Source organism: Acomys russatus, chromosome 1 (assembly GCF_903995435.1).
Source record: "Acomys russatus chromosome 1, mAcoRus1.1, whole genome shotgun sequence".
Lineage (NCBI taxonomy): Eukaryota > Metazoa > Chordata > Mammalia > Rodentia > Muridae > Acomys > Acomys russatus.
The window spans coordinates 62,871,591-62,896,188 of NC_067137.1; the positions used below are offsets into that span (position 1 = coordinate 62,871,591).

The 24,598-nt window shown below is 37.7% G+C and overlaps 1 protein-coding gene across 1 annotated transcript in view; it reads left to right on the forward strand.

Moving 5' to 3' along the window:
• Positions 1 to 24,598, forward strand: part of Scfd1 (sec1 family domain containing 1) — a 63,347-nt gene that overhangs the window by 32,591 nt on the left and 6,158 nt on the right. The window contains exons 12-19 of the mRNA XM_051145777.1: positions 1,177 to 1,267; positions 2,089 to 2,162; positions 2,787 to 2,868; positions 10,752 to 10,848; positions 13,357 to 13,427; positions 15,267 to 15,346; positions 19,460 to 19,522; positions 21,272 to 21,347. Of these exons, the coding sequence (XP_051001734.1) occupies positions 1,177 to 1,267; positions 2,089 to 2,162; positions 2,787 to 2,868; positions 10,752 to 10,848; positions 13,357 to 13,427; positions 15,267 to 15,346; positions 19,460 to 19,522; positions 21,272 to 21,347 (634 nt within the window). The remainder of the gene's footprint in view (positions 1 to 1,176; positions 1,268 to 2,088; positions 2,163 to 2,786; positions 2,869 to 10,751; positions 10,849 to 13,356; positions 13,428 to 15,266; positions 15,347 to 19,459; positions 19,523 to 21,271; positions 21,348 to 24,598) is intronic.

Consider the following 24,598-nt stretch of genomic DNA (forward strand, 5'->3'; position numbering starts at 1 on the left):
TTCTGCTACCAGTTCCTCGGACCTGTCTCTCATTTGAGTGTGGGATAGAAAAATTTCAGGGTTGTGTTTTTCCTTTTTGTTGCATGCTATCCCTCAAACACACCCCATGCTATATATATCCAGGAGGCGAGACCTGAGTCTGAAGTCCAGAGGTTTATTCAGTCATGAGAAGTGACGAGAGAGAAGGTTACAGTGCTCTGCCACATGATGTTGTAGGTCAGAGGGGACGTCCTACCCCATTGCTGTGTCCTTTAAAAGACCTGATAGTTCAGAAACTGCTGGGAAAGTTATCTAGTCCAGAGAGATCATTCGAAACAAAGAAAGACTTTATTTCTTTAAGAAGTAACACAGTGCTTGTCATTGGTGATTCTGGAAGCATGTGTGTCTATAAAGATACAAATCTGTCTCTGCCCTTAATATGGGTGCTTTGGGGCCTCATCTTGCAGTGTTTAAAGAAAAGTCGGAGATAACTGTAGTTTAACATGCAGGGGCAGGGAGGGGGTTGTATGTTTAATCTCTTTTTTATACTTAAAACTTGAAAAACAAATGAGAAGAAAGCCATGTGGATATAACAAAGATTTGGCTTCTCAGCAGAGAGCTGTTACTATCTTTTTGTGATGGTGGTAGTTTGAGATACTATTGAAATACTTTAAATATCATTTACTTTGGAATTCCGTGTCTACATTTCCTTATGTAATGGTGGTATACATGAAATTACATATCATCAGAGAGGCGTTAAGAGGTATTCAAAGTGCTCTCTTCACCAGTAAGGATACTAAGAGTACTCAATTAAGGATGATATTTTTTAAAAGTTGTCATTATAGTTAAATGGTCCCTCTGACATCTGCTAATTTTGGTGATAATATTTAGCTAATGCTTAATATACTTGACTTATTTGTCTTCCTTTGATTTTCAGTCATGTAAGTAAATAAAATATTTTTGTTAATATATAGTTGAAGAAAAATATAATATCAATAAAAAGGCTAGAAGTAAAATTTAAGGCTTTGCAGATGTATGATTGTGATACACATTTCTAAATCAGTTTTATGTTTGCTATTTTCTGTTTATGCTATATATAAAATATATTCAAAACTATTTTTATTAATAATCTTGTATATATTTCAAAATATCTTTTAATCTTTTACTATCTTTTAATCTTGTGCAACGTTGTTTCAGTCCATTCCCAGAAGTCGCAGAATCAGTCCAACAAGAACTAGAATCCTACAGAGCACAAGAAGATGAGGTCAAACGACTGAAGAGCATTATGGTAAGATCCTGTTTGGACCCCGAGAGTAAAGGTATAGGAAGACCGTCTACAGAGGTTTAGTAAAAATGTTTACTTCCAGCTGTGCCCAGTGGCACACTCCTGTAATCCCATCACTCAGAACCAGAGGCAGGCAGATCTCTGAATTCTAGGACAGCCTGGTCTACAAAGTGAGTCTGTGACAGCCAAGGTTACACAGAAAAACCCTGTCTTGGGGGAGTGGGGTGGGGAAGTTTGCTTCCTTTTCCTTCATAAAAGTTTAAGATCATTTACTACTTGAATAACAACTAAGTTATTGTCAACTTACTTAAGGTTGTTTGTTTTTCAGGAACTGTCTCACGGCATAGGAAAGGCTAGTCTCAGACTCCTGGCAGTCCTGCCTAAACTACCACACCCTTCTTAGGTTTCTGTTTTTAGAAAAAACATCTAAATATTAAGAAGAAACTGTATTTTAAGGAATGGAGTGTGATTTGAAATACTATAAGTAATATCATTAGTTTTAGAGATGTGTACCCCAGGATGGCTTGCTCTTCTGTACCGTGGTCAGATTTCACCTGTGAGCCTGAATCCTGTGTTCCCTGCAGCAGATGTCTGAGCAGTTCGTGTATGACAATGCCGGCTGACCCTTTATTTACTCTCCTACTAACGTGGCGGCTGCTACCCTTTTGTAGTTGTCAGAACGTGTCTGCTTACCCTCCAAAGGATATTGTTCATGCTGGGTGACCCAATTTATTATTGCTTATCAGTAATATTTGGAATGTGTTGACTTTTCTGCTTGGGCCTGTGAATTTTAAAGTTGTAAGAGCCTTTTCATCGCTTCACAGGGACTAGAAGGAGAGGATGAGGGGGCCATCAGCATGCTTTCTGATAACACTGCCAAGCTCACATCAGCTGTCAGGTGAGCACATAGTATGTCTCTTTTCAGTCTTCCTAATGAGGAGATTCACTTTGAATGTGAAAAATCAGTAATAACTTTAATTATAGGGAACAGTGGGTATGAGCATATGTCCCTCTAAGTTTGAAGAACTGAGTGCTTGGAACACACTTAGGCTGGTTTCTGTTCCTCTCACCTACACAGAGTAACTGCCTCTGAATAGTTTCAAATTTCCAGATCGAGTAATTTTAAAAGGAAAACAGTATTAGTGATAAAGTAGGGCCTGCCATCAATAATTTTGCTGTTGCTACTGCTATTTTCTTAATCCAGTTGAAACAGGTTTTCAATACTTTTATCTAATTAACTATTGATCTTATTTTATTCTAAACGCCTAAACATTGGGAACAGAATGTGAAACTATGGAAGTAATGTGTTATCACTGGATACTGTAAGATAGCTTCACCTGTATTGAAGTGATGCATGTGGCATGTGTTCAAGCCTAGAGAGCTAGTTCAGGTGACAGGTTGGTTTGTTGCTTTGATTCAGTGTCCTGAGTCCTCATGAAGCACCAGCAAGGCTTTTTATTAAGGTCTGCATTATTTTCATTAAAAACTTGTGGTTAATTTTAAATTTTTTTGTAATTTGTAGTTCTTTGCCAGAACTCCTTGAAAAAAAAAGACTTATTGATCTCCATACAAATGTTGCCACTGCGGTTTTGGAACACATAAAGGTAAATGTGACTCCTCCCTCCACGGTCCACTGATGTCTGTCCTTTATCTCTCTGGCAGTATAAGGTTTGATTACAATGCAGCAGTGCTGGGTTCATTTTCTAGGCCTGAGGGAACCTCTGAACCCAGCAAGACCACTTGGCTACCCAGTAGTTGCAATGTGGTCTCTTCTGTGCTGCAGCGTCTCTGTACTGTCTCTACATTTGCTGCGCTTGCTCTGTTGTTAGACAGCTACGTGTACAACCGTGGGTAATGCATACTTTGATTCCATTTTTGTTTGGTGTTTGGTTTTACAGTATAATTCAGGCTGACCTCAAACTATAATCCTCCTGCCTCAGTCTTATTAAACCCTTTTCTCTTCCTTCTTGTCATCATCATTGACCAAAGTTCAGTGGTTCTAACTCAGTGTTTTCTAACCATAATATAGTATCAGCTGCCAGGGTAATTTTAGGTTTTCCTAATAGTTGCATTAAAAAGGCAAAATGAGTAAGTAAAATTTCTTTGAGTAGTATATTGTACATAATGCTTAATGTCCAAAATATTAGCATTTCAGCACATACTCTGTTTAGAATATGAGACCTTTTATGTCCTCTTTTATCTGTGCGATCTGGCAAGTTCATTGTATATTTACATTCATAGCATATCTGAATTCAAGTAAGCCTCAAACCCTTGGTCTTCCTGATATGGTACTGTTTAAAATACACAGTAATTACATCACATATTTGTGTAACTGGTTCTGAAACTTTAGGTTTTAGATGTCTATTAACTTGAACCGCCTTACTTCCTCGCGTAAGACTGTGATTCTTTAAGCAAATATATTGGAACTTACCGGTATTGTCTTCATAGTTCCTCCTCTTACAGCTACAGTGCATGAGCTGGCTTGATGAACCCTTCAGTACTCTGCTGCTATTCGTTCTCAAGGCATCCAGTGTTAAGTCCAGTAGCCAAATGCCAGACTCAAAGACTGCTCTCCACTCAGTACGAGCAGTCAAATTGTTCTAAAGGATGAGTGTATGTGTCGGTTGCCAAAGATGCAGAAAGTACCTTGATTTGAGGGTTTGTTTTTGTTTTTGTTTTGTTTTGTTTTGTTTTTGAGAAGGGACTTAGGCATTTTATTTGTTAAGGACTTAAGAAGCCAAAGCAATAGAAAAGAACTAATACATAGATAATGGATATTTTGTAGTATGGAATTTCAACCTGCATAGTTTATATCATTGATATTCAGTATTTTAAATATTCTCACACATATAAAATGTAATTGTGCAGTCTGTCTCCACTTTCTTATGTTGCATCTCTGTTAAATGCAGGGGAAAAAACAAAAACAAAAACAAAAACAACGCCCCAACAACAAGAATAGTTCCACCTGTTTGAGGTCATTGTCTCCTGAGGAGAAAACATACTGTATAAAACCTGGTAGAATGCTCTTATTTTCTTCTGTAGGAGAAAATGCTTTTCTTTTAAGGCTAAGACTATAAACCCAATACAGAAAGTAAAAAGTTAACTGCCTAAACTAGTAAAATAAACATCCTGTTGTATTTCTAATGAAGTATAATTGTGTATTTTAAGCTATTCATTTTTTTCTGTGTGTGTCACTTTGCTGGCCACCTTGTGAAAGTAAATAGTAAAAGTAAATCCTAGGAACTGGAGAGACCGTGACTCCGTGAAGCCTTTGTTTCTCTGGTGGAGGCTCCCGGCATGCACCATGCTATAAGTCACAGCTCTCTATAACTTATTCCATGGAATCTGATGCCCTCCCATGGCCTCTGAGGCCACACATATGGTACATAGACATGCATGCTGACAAAATACCCATACATATAAAATTTTTAAAAAATTTAAATTCTGGGAAGTGTGACAGTTGTTTATAGTCCTGTGAATGCTTTGAAATTTAACCCCATCCTCTGGTGGGGGGGGTTGGGGGGTGGCTTATACATTTTGTTTCATTATTTAAAGTTTGTTAATTCTTACATGTTTCCTGACATACATACATACATACATACATACATATGTGTATTATCATAGCTGTAGAAGTCAGGAAAATGCCAAGCTCCACTCCTGCTACTAAACTAGGTTGCAAGACCCCAAGTAGCTAATTAGTGTATCTGTGGAAGATTTTGGTGTATTTTTATGTATCTTAATAGTTGCATCTTCCACCATTTATCTTTATGAATATACTGTTTAGTAGGTCAGGCTAGAATTTTTGGTTTTAGAACATTTGGTTAAAATAATTTACTTGTTTAGTCATGTTTATTGAGTAACTATATATTTGTTCGGGCTCTAAAAATGCGGTAATAAACAAAACAACTTCTCCTATAGCTTAAGATTGTAGTGGCAATAAATATAGTGGAGAAAAGATGCTAAGAAGTAGTGCTAGAACAGCAAAGCAGACAAATGGATGGTGTTTGAGTTCTGACTCACTAGAAGCAGCCAAGTAGTAGAGATCTCACAGGCAGCCCTCTAGGCAGAAGGAGCAATAGATGCAAAGGCCTTAAGACAAAGTAGCAGGTATGTTTGAGGACCTGGGAGACTACAGTGCTTCTCTGAGGAGACAGTGATAGAATGTGAAGCCCAAAAGGTAAAGATTTCATTATGGTAGAGTCACGTGATGCCTCAAGTGGAGAGTCTATTGAGTGAGAGGCAGAGAGGAGAGTTCTGGAAATAGAAAGCTAAGAAAAACAGTGCCCTACAAAGTGCAGTTTGCATGTGAAATTCCTTGTTGTCATTTCACACTAATGGTTTGGGTATGTGTTTAGAATTGGCTTATGTCACAGAGGCCATCAGTGTGACATGCTTTGATATGCTATCATTCCTCACCTAAGCACTTCTACTTGAAAGACCCTGTGGGTTTCAGAAAGTGTTTAGTCGAGGGTTGTTAATTCTTCAGAAGAGGCATTTTATGCTAGGAGCCAATGTGTTACTCAAGATACTAGAGTGATTTTATATTTTAAAAATGTGTACAAGATAAAAAATACTAAATAAAAAAAGATTGAAAAATAAGTAACCATTACCTTACATTCCTGTAAGTAACCCTAATAAAATTTACTGGTTCTTTAAATAAATAAATAATATGTACAAGTAACCCCATCAATCAACAACCAGGAAGTAGGAAAGCCTGTACAGTAGAAAGAAAACCATATAAGCAGAAGTTTAAAATACAGATTATGTAAAACAAACAAGCATTCAGCAATCATTCATTAGTTTATTAGATCAAAGTGAACTACTAGGGCCACTTAACCCCCCTCCCAAAGATTAGTAAACTTCATTGAGAATATTTCCCCAATCCTTACCCAGCTAGAGTGTCTTTTAATGTTCCACCAAAACGTCAATTACAGACACTCGGGAAGCAGAGGCAGGTGGATCTCTGAGTTTGAGGCCAGCCTGGTCTACAAAATGTGTCCAGAACAGCCAAGGCTATACACAGAAACCCTGTCTCAAAAAAAAAAACAGAACAAAACCATTAATTATAGGGCTTCTAAATTTTTAAAAATTATTTATGTTTTGTGTGTTTGTGCACATGCATGCTGGCATCAACATAGTTGTGAGCTGTCAGGTGCAGGTGTTGGGAACTGAACTTAGATCCTCTGCATGAGTGGCAGACACTCTTAACTCTCCAACACTATGTCTTTGGTTTTAAATTATGAGCCTTCATTTATCTTTGAGTGGTTTTAAGTTTTCATAGGAAAAAAAGAAAAAAGATTGATCTCGCCTAGTATGTGTGAGGCCAAAGGTTCAATCACTATGAGGTGAGATTAGGTTGAAAAGTAAAAACAGCTTCCGTGCACCCTTTTATTCACATTGATTTCTCCCATTATTGGTATTTTGCATTAGTGTGTCGTGTTTGTTACAGTTTGGTAAGTCAGTATCAATATTAATGCATTATTGTTAGGTAAAGTCCTAGTTTACCTTGGAAATCATTTTTGTGTTAGGTATTCTTTAAGTTTTAGTAAATGTATGATGGCATATGTCTAGTGCAGTATCACGTGGGATAATCTCAGGGTCCTAAAATCACCTGTGTTCCACTGTTCATCTTCCTTCTCCCTGTACCTTCTCCTCTACCTAGAGACCTGGTAACCATTGATCCATTGTATTGTATTTTCTAAAATGCCATGTCAGAGTCATATAGTGTGCAGCCTTTTCAGATAAGCTTTTCCCACTTAATATACATTTAAGATTCCTCTCATCTTTTCATGACTTTTAGCCCCTTTGTCTTATTTTTGAGTAGTATTCTGTTGTGTGGCATCATCTTCTACTCCCTCTAGCAATAAATGAAAGTTGTGCTTGCTCTACATCCCTCTCAACATCTGGTATTGTAACCGGGACGTGGGGGTACGTCATCATTGTAATTAGCATTGATGACATATGACACATCTTTTCATATGCTACTTTTCTGGTCATACATGGATCATGCCTTTGGTAGTGTATCTAAAATCTCATAACCACACCCAAGACTAGCTAAATTTTCTTGTAATAGACAGGACTTTTCTCCTATCTTTTAGGTTCTTTGTATTTTACTAATCTATGGTTCCCTTCAGTCTGTGTTTAGATTTATGTGTGGCTTTTTACTTGTTCTAACGCCACCTACTGATTTTTATCAGAATTTAGTTAACTATGTTTCTATGGGTTTGGGGCTCTCTCTTCTCCTAATGGTCTGTTTGTCAATTATTTCACCAAAACCACACTAATGATTATGGTATCCTCTCAGTAAGTCTTATAGTCAAGTATTATCATTCTTCCAAACTTGATCTCCTTCCTTAATCTGTTGACTGCCATATATCGCGTGCCACTCCATATTATTCCTAAAATTGTTTTATCAATATCTACATAATTGGCTGAGGTTTCTATTAGGATTCTTTTAAGTCTTCAGGTCAAATCAAGAAGGACTGACAAACTGACAGTGTTGGATGTTTTTTTCTGTGATTCTTTCTTGAGAGTTTTTGATGCTAATATAATTGGTACAGTTTTACTTTAAGATTTTAGTTGTTCATGCTGGCATATGAGAAAGTTGTTTTTTTTTTTTTTTTTTAAACATTACTTTGTATCCTACAATTTTGCCATTGTAGTTATCCTGCGATTTCCTTACTAGTTCCAAGACTTCTTTGCTGTTACTGTTCTTTGGGCAGTCTTGCCGTCTGCGACAGGAGAGTTTCTTGCTTCCTACTCATTGTCTCCCTTTTATTTCCTTCTCTAATTAACTGTGCTGATGAAGCTTTCCGGTTGATGGCAGTTCTATCATTCTTGCCTTGCTCCAGACCTTCTCACCATTGCAACCCTGTTTTCTAGAATAGATTACAGGAAGTTGGTGTTGGCTTTTTGGTGGGTCTTTATTGTTGTTGGTGGGTTGTTTGTTTTGGATTTTGTAAATGTTTGGTAGAATTCACTAGTGTTACCTTCAGAGTTTGGTGTTTTCAGGTTTTGAAGGCAATTTATTATTTGCTACATCTTAAAAAATAGACAGACATATTCATAGTATCCTCCTTAAGTAAATTTTGGTGGATTATATCTTTCAGGAAATTGATTTTATATGTGTTATCAAATTATCGAGCTTGTGAATACACTATTGTTCAAAATACAGTTTTACCTTAATGTTACTGATTTTAGTAACTGTTTCCTTTCTTGTTGGGTTTTTTTTGTATATGACTACAAACATATCAGTTTATTAGGTCTTTTTAAAGAGTTAGCTTTTGGTTCCTATGATTTTTGTCTTCATTTCTTGTTTGTTTTGGGGTTTTTGTTTGTTTCTTTTAACCTAAGTCTTCTGCTTTCTTTGGATGTGACTTTTTTCTTTTTCTAGTTTTAAGTGTTTACACATTATTTGAATATATTTAAACAGTTTCTGAAAGACTTAGCAGTTAACAAGTGCCACATATTTTCATAAAACAATAATAACAATTAGTATTTTCAAAGAAACAGTATCATTAAATTGTAATTGTACTTTTATTTAAATTTTAAACACTTACCTGTAAAGATCATTTTATGTACATTTTACATTTTATTGCAGGTTCTTATAGGTAGGACTGATGGTTGAAGTAGAAGTTGGTATATTGGATAAATTTGTACATTAAAGTTGTCATATTTTGAAACAGATTAAGAGCAGCCTCCACATCCTACTGAGGGAGATGGCTCAGAGAGAAAAACAGGCACAAGCATGGGGACTTAAAATCAAGTCCCCATAACCCATTAACCGCCTGGTGCAGTCGCATGGACCCGTGACCTCAGTTCTTCAGATGGAGGGGACACAAGGGGTACTCAGGGGCTCATAGGTCAGCCATCCTGATGTTTCAGCTGCCATTAACAAAAAAAGAACCTGTCTCAGGATGGAAGGTGAAGACCAACACTGGAGTTGTCCTCTGACCTCCATGCACACATGGCAAACCACACACCTGCACTTCACCCATAATTGTGGCATGTATATTCAAAAATGAAACTCAGAATAGTTTCTAAGTACTCGTAGTTTGCATATATGTCTGAAAAAAAAAAAGTAGAGGGTAATAGAGTTGTTTGGGAAAACAATCCTATTAGAAAGGTTTTTTTAAACCTTTTAAGAAAAGCATTACTTTATGTCACATTATAAAAAGTGGTACTTAGCCAGCTACTCTTAGCACTAGAGGCTGGGCCAGACAGGTTTCAGTGTGCTTGAAGCCAGCCTTGTCTACATTACCTGTTCTGCTCTATCCAAGGCTACATGTACATAGTGAAACTCTTTGTGCGTGTGTGCGCGCGCGCGAGCCTGTGTGTGTGTGTGTGTGTGTGTTTCCTTAAGCTACAGTAAATTGTGTAATGCAAGAATGCAGTACTTAATGTTATTCATATTTATGGATTTCTTGTGGCTGTTTGTGAGGCAACTTTAATGGCCAAATATATGACATTAACAATATACTTCCTTGTCTTTGAGAAAAGTAAAGGAGAAAGGATTAATTTTAGTCAGTAAGCTGAAAAGTACGGGAAAAAGAATACTTTCTAGGAGTAGTGCAAAGAGATAGGTGAAAGACTGGCCTTCCCACTCTATATGTCTCGCCATTGTTTGTACTGACCTTTTTATTGCACGTATGCTGTATAGTTATGTATGCAAATGTGCCACAGTGCATGTGTGGAGGTTACAGGACTGTGGTCAGAAATCAACTCCCCAACTGTGTGGGTTCCAGGAATTAGCCTGAGTCGCCAAGGCTGATAGCAAGTGCCTTTACCTGATGAGCTATCTTGCCAGCCCCATTTTAGCAGTGTGACTTTAAACCTATGGCCTGTGTTCCACTGAACACAAGTGGGTTCAGATGACCTTTACTGGTTTCCTGTTGCTCATACATGACATCCACTCTTTGGTCTACTTAGTATGCAGATGTCTCTAGTCTGTTGTGCCCTGGTATGATCTAACTGACAGCAGCTGATTACGTGTCCCCAAGTCACTTCAAAACACAGTTCAAAAGCAAAATGCCAACGAAAAGACATGAAAATAAAAGGTCTTGCTTGTTGGAAAAACTCTAGAAATAACATAATTAGGGTAACTTTCTGTCCCATTAGACAAAATGTGTGGAGCCACATGCTACAAAAGCAAGCGCAGCATGACCGCCTGTCACACTTTCACCACTCTGTTGGTTGTTCACATCAATCTGATGTGTTCAGAAAGAGCAACCAAAAGTGTTAATCTAAGGTTTTTGGTTTTTTTTTTTAACATTAAATGTTTGATCAAAAGTAATAAACTAGGGCTGGAGAGATAGCTCAACCATTTAAGGCTAGGCTCACAACCAAAAATACAAAGTAAGAAACTAAACTATATTTAAATAAGTATTTGTTTATTAATATGATTATAAAAAATAGAAATTTGTTAGCAAGATACTCACTATATTTTTATTACATACTATATTTTTACCTACTGTTTATTTTGAAACAGGCAAGAAAACTGGATGTATATTTTGAATATGAAGAAAAAATAATGAGCAAGACTACTCTGGATAAGTCCCTCCTAGACATTATATCCGACCCTGATGGTATGTGCCATAAGCTTGAGAATATTTACAGGATGAAACTAGCGTTTCAGTCCAGACAAAATTGAAGTAGATTTGCTGTCAGTCCTAATTACCAGTTAATTAAACGAGCTATTTTCTAATGAAATCATTTCAACATTGCAGTTCTTAAAATGGAAAAATGATTTCTATTTTAATTTTCTTTGGTAGAATGTTTAAGTACTTTATATTCATTTCTTTGATGTGATATATATGGCCATCGGTTTCTTCTCTGTCCAAAAAATACAGTGAATGACATTTATAGCAATTATCTTTAAGGGATATTTCCTACTTCTCTCTGGTTTATTCCAGAGAATATCATGGAAAAAAATGTAACTAAAACTAAATTCTGCTTTAAATATTCAGGAAATAACACTTTTAAAAACAATGTAGATGCTTTACAAACTGCACTGGGGGTTTGGCTCACTGGGTGGAGTGCCTGCCATGGATACAGGAGGGCCTGAGCAGCTCGGTGCTGCAGTGTATGCCTGTCCACCTAGAGCTGGAAGGAGGAGAAGGCGGCGGGGGGTGGGGAGGGTGGTGGTGGTGAGGAATCCCTGCAGCTTGACAGATATGAGGAGGGTCTGGGGCAGCTGTGCCCCATTAGATTCTGGCTAACAAATGGCATTTTCTACTAGAATTCAGTACAGAAGGGACCAATTGCAGGATAGAATAGGGGAAATATAAAAAATGAGATTAGAACATTTGTGCCAGAAAAAGAAATAACAAAAAAAGAAACATGCCAAAAAGTCCTAGAAGTCAGTGTGAAGAGGCTCCAAATCATGACTGTTTGACCATCAAAATAAAAATTATAAATAAATCATTTGTTAGAGCCCACAGGGTAAAAAGGAAGCCATGATTCCATATAGAAAAATAGTTGAGATAATGGAATATAGAACATTTACACAACTTCAGAGCACTGAATCTAGTAATGAGAGTTCATCACTGTGACAAATGCCTGAGCAGTTTTTAAGGAGAAAAGATTTTAGAGGTCCACGTCTGCCTGGTTCCACTGCTCTGGACACTGAACATCATGGCCAGGAACTTGTGGTGGAGCAGACAGCTTACTTCATGGCCAGTACAGTACATCCATTTACAGCATATATCCCAGTGATCTCCTTCCTGCAGGTAGCCCACCTCCCAATTCTCATCATTTGCCAATAGTGTCAACATTTTGTGAGTCTATTGGATTAGAACTCTCAGGAACCAGTCACTTCCCAAAGGCCTGTCGTCCAGCAAACAAGGCTGACCCTGCTGGGACAGTTCATACTTGAACTGTAGTACTTCCCAACAAATACTTGTTAATTATAAAGGGAGAAATAGAAACCATGCAATAAAGTACCGTAGTAAACACCTCATTAGGTGATCTCATTTAACACTGTCAGTAATGAAATATACCAAAATGTTGTAAACCCAAAGAACTTGACAAAACTTGCTACTGATCTTTCATATTCGCAAATAAAGGTAAATTGAGGAATATGTGATTGTAAAACCCATGTGCTTCATGCTTCATCACCTGTTACATTTGGCTTTAATCTAGTTTTACTATTATTTTATGGTGGGCTTTTGTTTTGTTTTGGTTTTGTTGGCTAGTTGATTTTTGAGATAGTTCATCCAGGTCTAGAATTTACCACATAAACCAGGTTGGCCTTGAACTTGGATCCTCCTTCCTCTGGTCTTCCAAGTGTTGAGAGTACAGGCATGTTCCATCATGGCCTGTTTTAGTTTTTATTCTGTGATAAAATACATGCGACAGTTTTAAATCTTTACATCTTAGGACACACTTCAGAGTGAGATTTGACAGGTTATTAAGGTGACTTTTCTATCACTTTTTCACGAAAGTTCTCCCTCTGGAGGATGAGGCATGACTCAGTTTCTCTGGAAAGTCTGGGTCTTGCGTTATACTAGTAATCACTTGGAAAACTCCCAGGGTAGCAGGAATTTTTTTGAAACCATAGTTTTGCTTTAGTGTTTGAGGTAAATATACTCCATTTCATGCTTTAATATAAAAGTAGTTTTTTGCCAACCTTGTAGTAAAACTCTTCAGAGAGGACGGTTGGGTTTAGAAACTCAGTTTAGGAATCAGACTTCTGGCTCAGCTAGATGATTTCACTTAGTCAGAAGATCTCATACCTTTGACAGCTAGGGAGGTGATGCCTGTATTTGCCAGGTGTCCTGAAGTAACTTGGAAACATTCTGTGCCATCTGAAAAGATGCTGTTGAGAATTGCACACTTACCCTGCATGCATTCTTAGCTTTTTTAGTTTATGCCTGAGGATAAATCTTAGGATTCTAGGCAGTTTGGGAGACAATTGAGGAGTTTCTATAGTCACTGCTCTCTTTTCTTTTTCTCACAGTGTGGTTTCAGTACTTCCTGTTTCACCTCAGTTGAATAAGAACCACATGTTGCTTTATCATACTTATCCTCTCTAAGCTGTAACTACTGCTCATAGTCACGATCATGAGAGTCTTTTTCATTCCCTCCCTATGTAGCAGGGACTCCAGAAGACAAGATGAGGCTGTTCCTCATCTATTACATGGGCACGCAGCAAGCGCCTTCTGAGGTATGTACACTCCTTCTGAGGTATGTACACTCCTTAGAGGAGGGGCGCTTATTTGCAGCTTCCGGCTGGAACTCCAAAATAGAAATAAAGGATCACTAAGTATGTGATATCTCTTTTTTTTGAAGTAACAACACAACACAGTTTAAGGCAGATTCTGCTAACTGCAGAGTTTTATACCAGTATTTTTGTCACCACTTAAGAAATACCTGACCACTTTTAAGATGTTGAAATATGAACTGACTTCAAGTGGTCAAAATTCTTACTTTTGAAAATTAACTGCCCTAAACTTAATTAACCCAGTTGCTGGACTTTTCAGAAGATTGGTCTAAACCTTTTAAGAGTGCTATAAAACTAGTGACTGTTACAGAGCATGCGCTGTGCCTATACTGTTCTGTGAGGAGTGTGCATTGGAGACCATGGACTCCTTATAGTAAACAAGTATAGCTTTACATAGTAAGCAGCAAGCATAAGAACCTCCAAGAGGCCTCTGAGAGACAGTTATTAATACCAGTCTTTGTTGTTATTGTTTGATAAGTTGTAAAGCTTCCACTGGTCAAAATTATTAGCACTTTAAGTCAGTGTTCACGTAGGCCTTTATTCTGCTACGGAATATATTCCTCACTTCTCTTTTCTTCTTATTTACTTAGAAAGAAAGTGTGGTTCTTTTCTAGAAAAGCTTTCTCATCAGTGAAGTTCTACCTGTTTCTTAGACTCCACTGTCCTATTTATAATACTTTAAGACTATATTCTTGGGCTAGAGAAATGGCTCAGCAGTTAAGAGCACTGGCTGTGCTTCCAGAGGACCATGGTTCAATTCCCAGCACCCATATGGCAGTTCACAACTCTGTACAATTCCGTTTGAGGGAATCTGACACCCTCACATCGATACGCTGCAGGCAAAACACCAGTGCACATTTAAAAAAAAAAAAATGTTTTTAAAGACTATATTCTTTCACAACTTAATACTGCCTTAATTGAATGACTTTACCTTTAGTAAAGACTTAAAAACTTTAGTGATCATTAAGAGGCTTAAATCATGATTACCAATATCAACTTAGTCATCCTGAAAGTACGAAGATAAAAATCTCCGGTTGATGGTGAGCTTAAGAACCTTCTCACTTGACAGGCCTGGAGAGATGGCTTGGCCCAGAAAGTGTTTGCTTGTCATGTTTGCTCCTGTAAGTCCAGCACTGGGCATCCCTGGACTTGCCAGCTGACACTGAAAGCACCTGGCTGCAGGTTCTGAACTCCACACTCAGTCACAAGAACACATTCACAGAGTTTTTCACTTCCTTTTTATAGCGGAATCACCGTGGTGCTAGGCGCCTTTAACTTAAACAAATTCAATTAGACTTGTACATCAGGGGGTAAACAAAATAAGGAAGAGAGAGAAAACTGTTTTAAAATGAGAGTCACCTGTTCTCCCACAGGGGACTCTGAGCCCCACAGTGTAAACGAGAGAAGCCCGAGCCATGGGCCCTTTCAAGCTGTGTCACTCCTCCATTTTTCTGGCTTTGAAATATTTTTGGCCAAACATCACTTCTTTGGGACTTGTCCTGAACAAAGGCAGTCCACCCTAGCAGGAGAGAAGAACACTGATGAAATTCCTGACCAGAAGGCAAAATATCACGTTCTGCATTTGTAGGCTACCTTCTCAGTATCTGTGCCTTCTGTCCCAGATAGCCACTTGGGTAGTCATTGACAGTACAACTCCACCGGATGCAGGTGCTTGGCATTTAACTCATGCCTTCCTATTACAATCTTGATTAATCTAATAACAGCAAACACAGTCTTCTGTGAAGTGTGATTTGTTATCTCAGTACTCTTTTCTTATTGCAGGCTGATTTGGAGCAGTATAAAAAAGCTTTAACAGATGCAGGATGCAACCTTAACCCTTTACAGTATATCAAACAGTGGAAGTAAGTTTTAGTTTCTTTTAACTTTCCTATTATTTAAAGTAAGGTCAGAATCCAGATTTTGTTCCTAAGAAAACAGGAATGCTGGTAAGAAGGCTAACAATGTCATGTGGAATTTTTATGTCCAGTGCATAGCATTTTCCTGTCTAGCCCACCTTTCCACAACTTAAAGCTGCATTTTATCTTCTGGGTCTCAAAATTATTAACTAGCAAGTAGAGCAATACCAAATTAAAAAAAAAAAACAACATTGTACCAAGGAAATGGCAAAATTAATTGGTGCATTTATAGTTTGCTAGTAAAAAGGAAAGTTTTGATGACTTTCCAGAATGCATAAAAGGTTTTGATCTACTGTTTGTAAGGATTATCCAAAGAAGTTATTAGAACCATAAAATCACAGCAGTGAAAACCATCCTAAGTGTGCAGCAGTAAACTGGACAAATAAATGGTACTTTAGCCCGCGCAGCAGCGCACTCTAATCCCAGCATTTGAGAGGCTGGGGTGGCAGAGTCCACCACAGGTCAATAGCAGCTTATGCTACAAAGTAGGACCTTGCCTGTCTGTCCATCCTTCCTAAAATTGTGCCATTTTTATAAGATAGAATTGCTCAAATATCATGATAGAAGACTTGATGGCATTGGAAATAATCATGTCACTGTGTTAAGAAGAGGAAAAGTTGCTTACAATACTATTTGTTGATTAATTTGATAAATATTCTCGGCTCTCCATACCTATCAGCTCAGCATTCATGGACTGAAAATATTCTTGAAAAAGATTGCTAAACTTGGTATTTGTTTGTTTTTCTCCCTAATATTATTCCCTAAACAATACAATATAATAGTTACTTTAAATAGTCTTTATTATGTATTATACATAATTTCAAAATGATTGAATTACAGCATGCAGAGGTTGTGTGGAAGTATTAAATTTTTTTTTTCGTGTTGAGACATTTTATATAAAAATTTGAATAACATGCCTTTCCTGTATCAACAAAATGGTCCTGTGTGTTTTTATTTTATTTTTTATCTTTTTTCCTTTTATTATGTTTCTTTTTTAACATATACATTTATATTACTACACATAAATAAGACAAACTGCATTGGTTATATGAATGTTACATTCATAGTGATTTGGCCATTTGCATTTGTCAAGCCTGAAGCAACCATCCTTTCTACTTTGTTGGGTCCAAATTTCTGAATGAAAGTCAATATCTATCATATCTCATCTTTATTAACTTAAATCATCTATCTTGATCTAAAAAGATCCTGTCCCCTAACCAACTAAACTTGATTGTAAGACTAAACTATCTATTCTTCAACCCCATCAGAGACTTGAGAAGGAATAAAAGTTAAATGCCTGAGTGAAACCAGCAGTGCGGGTTAACAGCTTCCAAAATGAAAATATGACTGAGACAGTTTACTGTCTGAATACCCAACACTCTCTATAACATTGGAGCGTCATCTTCGGCCTTCTAGTCAATTAACTCTGTCAGACATATTTGATAGGCAGGAACTATTGAGGACTTGCCTACCCTGTCTTGGCAGAGTTCGGCCATTGATTCTGCCTGCATCTAAGCTTGTCCATTTTTAGGCGAATTCTGTCTGTGGCAGGAACGAGGACATTTTGCCCAGTGGCTGGTTTGCCACATTTGAAGCAAACTCCATAAGGAGGTTCTTTGATGTTGATCATCTTCTTTAAAGTACTACACATTTTATATAAGGGTCTTGAGCATTCAAAGATTTTCAAACTTTTGAGGATCCTGGAACCAAACCCTCATGAAATGCCAGAGGATGCTCTCTCTCCAGCTGGGAGCATGATGAGCAGGACCTGCACTGTCGCTAATTTACATGTGCTGAAGAAACAGTTAACAAACAAGTGAAAGAATGATGTCTAACTATGCTAAATGATTCAAAGACCGTAAAACTGAGTGGTAAAATCTTAGCCAGTGGCTACATTTGCCTAACAGGGAAAACTTCAGGGTAGGTGACATTTGCACCATAATTATGATGACAAATTTCAGTATGATCCACCTGTATATACATATATTTAGTTGTGTAGTTAAAATGCATGTATCTGAATGTAACTCCATATGCAAGTGTTTTCTTTTGACACCTCTAAAACAATCATTACATTTGAAATGCTTTTCCATCAGTTTTCAGACATTAAGATTAACTCTGCATTCTAGTCTCTTGTGAAATATGCAAAATAAATACACCAGGTTCTTAACAGTGGTTTTCTCTAGAGGGTGATACGAAATGCTTTTTATTATCTATGCTTCTGGTGACATTTTAAGTTTTTTTCTACTTGACTTTGTTTTTGTAATATGAAGAAGCACAAAACAGGTCAAAATAATTGGCTGTGTGGCAATGTGTCATTATAACATTTATTTACTTTTCAATGATAAAATATTAGTTTAATAAAGATAATTTTAGGAAATTGTGAAAGATAAAAAGAAGGTAAAGATTCACCTGGCAGTGGTGGCACATGCCTTTAATCCCAGCACTTGGGAGGCACAGGCAGGTGCATCTCTGAGTTCGATGCCAGCCTGTTCTACGTAGTGAGTTCCTGGATAGCCTGGGCCACACAGAGAAATCCTATCTCAAAAAAAAAGAAAAAAGGTAAAATTTGGGTCAGCAAGATTCCAGAATCCACTTAAAGGTAGAAGGGAAGAACTGATTCCACAAAATTGTCCTTTGACCTCTGTATGCTCATCATAGCATACAAAGGAAATTTTATTTGTTCCAGTAGTCATGCATGGTATAGCCTGTAACTCCAGTACTTAAGAGATTGAGGCAGATCTCAGGTGTGTGGCTAGCCTGAGCTACATAATCTCACTATACAAAGAGTAAGTTGACATTAGTATGCATCTTCCGTTTGTATGTGTGTCACAGGTTTTAACTAAGTCCAAGCTGCAGTGTTTTGTTCTCTGGTCCCAGTGTTACAGCCGTCTGTCTGTCATCAGTGGAGTCTTAGCTAAGGCTGACTTGTCACACTACTCAGCCATACAGAGCAACTTTCATTTGTGTGTGTAAGAGTTTAGTAGAAAAATAAGTTCTACTAAAGGCATTTAGTTCCAGTCCCCGGATGTAAATAATGCTTTGTTTATAGCCTCATTTGTAAATAAAACAGAAGTTTTACATTTACTTTGGGATTTCTCTCTTGACACTATTAGATTTTGTCAGAACAGAACTGAATATTTTTAGCATTTCAACTCGATTTATTTTTCTTTTCACTTTCATAAAGCATCCTTTGTGTCTCTGCCTACCCCCTTCTTGTGCAAAGCATATGAAGTAGCTAAAAGTCATGAAAGAAATATGTTTGGCTTAATGTCTGTGGCATGCTAATAGTGTGTAATGGACCAGGATTACAAAAGGATGCTGACTGTCATTTTAATCATCTGTGTTGCATTTTATGCACACATCCGTAATGGGAAGAGCATACATCAGCATCCTGGCAGTTGATTACCTAAGAGATCTGGGAGCCTTCTGGGAACATTCTGTATTCCTGAATTGTGTAGAGAAATGTAAAAACGCTCTTGAAGGAAGGCATTTTTTAGAACACACCAAAGCACTATCTTTTCCCCACAATTTCTAATAATCATAGAGATATTCTAAAATTTTAGAAAAAGATGAAAATATTTATTTGACCATGTACATATAAAACTGCATTTTTGTAATGTAATCAAAGGGAAAAACATCACTGGGTAGCAGCTTAACAGACTAATGATAAAGGAAGTGGCTCTGAACTGAGTTCTTACAGGATATGTCTGAAGTCCCTGAAAGACAGTTTGAGCAAACGTCTGTCAGGGAACAAGAGTGTATGTGCTGTGCACAGCAGTGAGCTGGGCTTAGTTGCTGCACGCTCAGTCTCCTGTGTCCAGTTGCTGCCTGGGTTCTCTCCTTCATGATCAGATAGGAAGAGGAGAGCCCTCCTGTCGGGGCTGCAGTTCTGGTTTCTGCGTTGCCAGCACTGGAACCCTGGGCCTTGACCTGCTGCGTGTGGTGGTTTGCCACTGGGCACAGCTCCACATCTTAGAAGTTAACCAGTACATCTTTTCATACCAAAATTCTGAGTGAAAACTGTCCACCTATATAAACATAAGCCTCCTTATTTCATAGGGCTTTTGCCAAGATGGCCTCCACTCCTGCCAGCTATGGTAATGCCACCACTAAACCAATGGGGTAAGTACTTTAATATGTTGATTGAATCTCTGTACTCCAAACTTTAAATTTCATGTCATAAAAACGCAAAATCTGACATCTTCCAAAAATTTCATTATAATCCAGAATGTCACCATTTTTCTTGCTTTCTAGGGTAGTTTGAATTCTCCTGTTAAGGTGTAGGGAGTATCTTTCCTAGAGTGTGGGTTTCATGTGCTTCTTTCTTCTTAAAACGTAACATCTTTCATCCTTAGAATTTTGTGGTTAAAACTATTTTGTATTGCTACTGATAGCCATAACATAGATTTTTTTTAAAGCTAGGCATTCAATACCTAACCATGACAAATCCAGTCCTCAGTGTTGGGGAAGACACTTCCCTCTAGAGCTCACAGAGGGGGCTCACAGGTACTCAACCTGTGAGTCACAACCCCTTTGGGAGTCAAAGGACTTTTTCTCAGGGGTTGCATGTCAGATATCCTGAATATCACACATTTACATTACAATTCATAACAGTAGCAAACTTACAGCTATGAAGTAGCAATGAAAATAATTTTATGGTTGGGGTCACCACAACATGAGAACTATATTAAAGGGTCGCAACCCTGGAAGGTTGAGAACCACTGCTCTAGAGACTGCTGTGGTATTTCTGAGGTTTCCCAATTTGCTGAACAAGGCAAGTCTAGCTACTCTCTTTCTATATCCTAAGCATTTCAAACTTGCTCAAATTTATTTTTAAAGCTAGAATAAAAGTATGAAGCCCAGAGGAAAAGATGTTTGTCTAGTTTCAGTGACCTAGCTTGCCTCCCTCTCACAGATGCTATACACGTTGCTCTGAACCCTGCCATCTCACTCACAGAGTTACCTGGCATAAGGAATGGTTTCAGAGCCATGCATCCCATCAAAAGTTACCTCTCTTGTTCCTGTTAATAGAGGATTTCCATCCTGTTCCTCGTCGTTGCACAGGGGAGAAAAGACAGGATAAGAGAAATGAAAATAATTCTTATGGTTTTATAAAGAGATACCCCAGCACTGTGTCTTTAAATCATATAGCATATTTGAGCCTTACATATTTTATACTTGAGGACATTAATAAATGTGCTGTATGAAAATCTTGGCTAAATTAAAAACCGTCTCTAGCTTTCTTACATAGTATAGAATTACTCTCTTGCAAAGTGTCCTTTGCTCAGTGTGTGAGACTTTGAAGTGGAACTATAAACCTAGAATGGCAAATACCTATTGGCATTCTTTGTGTTTGTTAACAGTTCACAATTGAGGCAACACTCACTGTTTATTGTGCTTAACACGTTTACATGGGAGGCTTTCTGTGCATGGAGGGGAGGCGGTACACATGGCATAATTGGATCTAGCTGTTGTGATACAGAGAGCGCAGCAGCACTTGACCTATTTGTTGCATTGATAGGCAGTAGTGCTATGTGTGATTGACCTCCAGAAGCAAAGTCTGAATTACTGTTTCTCATCTGATTACTCATTAAAGCACTCAGAAAGAAAGTGTAAGGCTAAGCATTGATATTTCTGTTGAGGGCATCTCTTTATGTAGTTTTTAGTGGTTATTTTTTCACTTTTATTAAAATAAAACTGCAGTAGTCATATTCATGGAAGCAGAAATGCTCACAGCCCTTCTGTTTATGGAAAGCAAGGTGATAGCACAGTGAGCGCCCTGTGGTGGGTAACCGGGCAAACTCTGTATCAGCAACAGACTGTGCAGCAATCTGTACTTAATGTCTTCCTTTGTCTTTTGTCCCTACCCAGTCTCTTATCCCGAGTCATGAACACAGGCTCCCAGTTTGTGATGGAAGGGGTGAAGAACCTGGTACTGAAGCAGCAGGTGAGTACGCTTGTCAGAACACATCCTGCCAACTTTGAAATACAGGTTTACTACCCAAGCAGAGAAACTTCTGGATTTATTCAAGTAAGAAATATGTGAGAAAAAATTAGAACTAAGAGATCTTTATTGGCATAGTAGGAAAATGAGATTACTTTTTTGTGTGTACTTTGTTTTATGTTTTAAAGAGTTGTTTATCATTTATACGGAGTTCTGCCTGCATGTAACATTTGCATACCAATAGAGGGCACCAGATCTCATTATAGATGGTTGTGAGCCACCATGTGGTTTCTGGGAATTGAACTCAGGACCTTTGGAAGAACAGCCAGTGTTCTTAACCTCTAAGCCATTTCTCCAGCCCTTGTGTGTACTTTAGAACTCTATGACTTTATACTTTTTTAAAGATTTGCTTATTTGAACTTTACTGTCTTTACTTAACTGTTCAATAGTTAATGTTCTCTTATTGTTGCTGCTGCTGCTGTTTAATTAAACTGGAACATCTTTGACAAATCTAAGATGCAGTATTTCACATCAATACTGAGACACAAGTGTTTCACATTCATATGGAGATGCAGGGTTTCTCCATCAATACTGGTTTTAAAGAACAGTTAGCCAGGTCTGACTGTCAGATGTGCCAATACCTCTTTTCAGAATGTTCTCTTTCTCTAAACTTCCCCCACATTTTTTAAATCTTCATGTTTTCTTGTGGTATTTATATATATAATCATTTATATTTTACAAAACCCATGGCACTTTGCATAAAGTTGGTTTCTAGTTTCAGAAGCCTTTCAAAAATTTTTATTAGAAGGAATAAGTAACAAATGAACAGCATGTGTAGTTAATGCAGACTAGTGAGGCATCCTCATTTCCTTTGTTGACTAAAAGGTCTCCAAGCTTTCTTTTCAGATGGCATTGTTTCCTGAGTACTTGGGCACCCTCTAAAGTCTTCTTTACTGGTTACTGTCAGCGCCTATCCTTCTAAATATTTACTCAGTTTGTATATTTTAACTCGTTCACAGTACTGCCTTGCAGCACCTAACAATAATTTGTAATGGTCTAAATTGGTTTGCTAGTAAGTATTTTATTATGGCAACAACAAAAAGTTGTTTTAGGGTTCATGAAATACAGAAATTATCGTTTATGACCTTAAACTACTTTACTTCTTATAACATTTCAAACAGTTAAGAAACCTGTTTGACATAGGCAATTACTTTTAAAAGTAAAAAATTGAGCCCAAAGGTGGTGGGTGCACTTGCGGGACAGAGGCAAGCGGATCTCTGAGTTTGAGGACAGCCAAGGCTACATAGAAATACCTTATTCAAAAAAACAAAATAAAAACTGAATTTCCCTGTGGTTACTCCTGTTGCTATAACATTCTGCCACTGCCAGAACCAAAGTGTTAACGGGATTGTGTGAATAAGGCTTTAAGCGTTAGTTTTTTCTGGATGGGCATTCACCTCTGGTTACTCCAACCCACATTGTATATTCGTAGAATTGAGACTTTACTTAAGAATCAAAGGGTGTGGACATTTGTAGTTACTCCTAGTCAGCATTGCCGAACTACTCTTAAGTAAAATAAAGGTCAAGCATATTTCAGTTATATGACCAGGAGTGGTGATAAGATGTTGATAGGTTTCTTTCTAAAGCCCAATTGCATTTGGGAAATACACTGAAATATTTGTGGTCTGTCTAGTAACAACTATGTGAGGGGCTTGTTTCAACATTTTAGGTTATAGGGAGTGTATGAAAGCAGATTTGTGTGAGTTTGCATCTCTCTGGAAGATAGATGTGGACACATAATGCTATTTTGTTGATTTTTATGGCCATTAATACACTGTGATTGAAAAAGAAAGTCACTTCGTAACATTTTATGGCTTCCTTATCCACAATATAAGTGATGGAATTAGTCTGTAAATTTGCTTCTAGCTTATAATATTAAAATTTATAAAACATTGATATCCCTTATCAATGTTTCCAGCATCTGCACATACTCTATATTTACTTTTTTGTTTTGTTTTGTTTTCATTTTTCAAGACAGGGTTTCTCTGTGTGGCTGTCCTGGACTTGCTTTGTAGACTAGGCTGGCCTAGTCACAGAGATCCACCTGCCTCTGCCTCCAAGTACTGAGATTGAAGAAGGCATGTGCCACCACGCCCAGCTCCATCTTTACTTTTTGTCTAAGCTCCACACAGGGCTTTTCACTCTCCAGCATACTAATCGGGACAGCAGCAAACCTGCTCCCATCATCAGCATCAAAGCATCTTCCCAAACCCAGAAATACAAAGGAGAAGTTAGAAATGGTCAACATAGAGCAATCAGCAATATCAGACAACTAACTCTGGGGGACTGGAAAAACCTTCTCTGCCATAGCTATGCAATCTTAGTATCTGGGTTTTGGTTTTTATGCATATTTTATTTCCTTTTGTTTTTTAAAAGAATTATATTAGAGAGGTTACCGTGGGTTTTTATCTAAACAAACCTTTCCAGTGACTAAAATATATATTTTTTTCCTTCTGGTAAATTTCTAATTCATTTAGAAACAGATTGTAGAAATGATGATCTCCAAGTTATAACTTATTGTGTATGGGACCCTGCCTCTCAAGTCTGTGTAATAGCCTTCTGCTAATAAAAATCAGTAGAGTTTGCTGCTGTGCATGTTAGCCTAGGCCTCTACCACTAGGAGGCAGAGGCAAGTGGATCTTGGTACTTTCCAGGCCACTGAGGAAACTTTCATACATAGCAAGTCCCAGGCCAGCCAGGGCAACAGTAAAACCCACCTCAAAAGCAAAACAAAATATATAGTTTTTCATTTTATTTCTAAACAGCAATGTCTAAGAATAGAGAGAAATGTGCTTAGAACATTTTGATTTCATTAATTTTGTTTGTACTTCCTTCATTGAGTTCACAGTGACAACAGTTCTTTGTAGAAAGAAGACTGAGACATTCTACTTGCTGTGGTCTGAGTGCCTATAATCCACTTTTTCTTTTTGAGGTAGAGTCTCCCTGGCTGTCCTGGAACACCAGGCTGGCCTGAGCTCAAAGAGATCCACCTACCTCTGTCTCCTGAGTGCTAGGATTAAAGGCGTGTAGCACCATACCCAACCAATCTAGACTTTTCATCCAGTAGAAGTTTGTTTTAAATTGATCTTACCTATTATTGTGTATGTGCTTGCGTATGGGCATGACTGTGCCACACCGTGTGTGTGCAGGTTAGGGTTAGAAGGAGGTTCTACACAGAATTGTGTGTTCAGTGG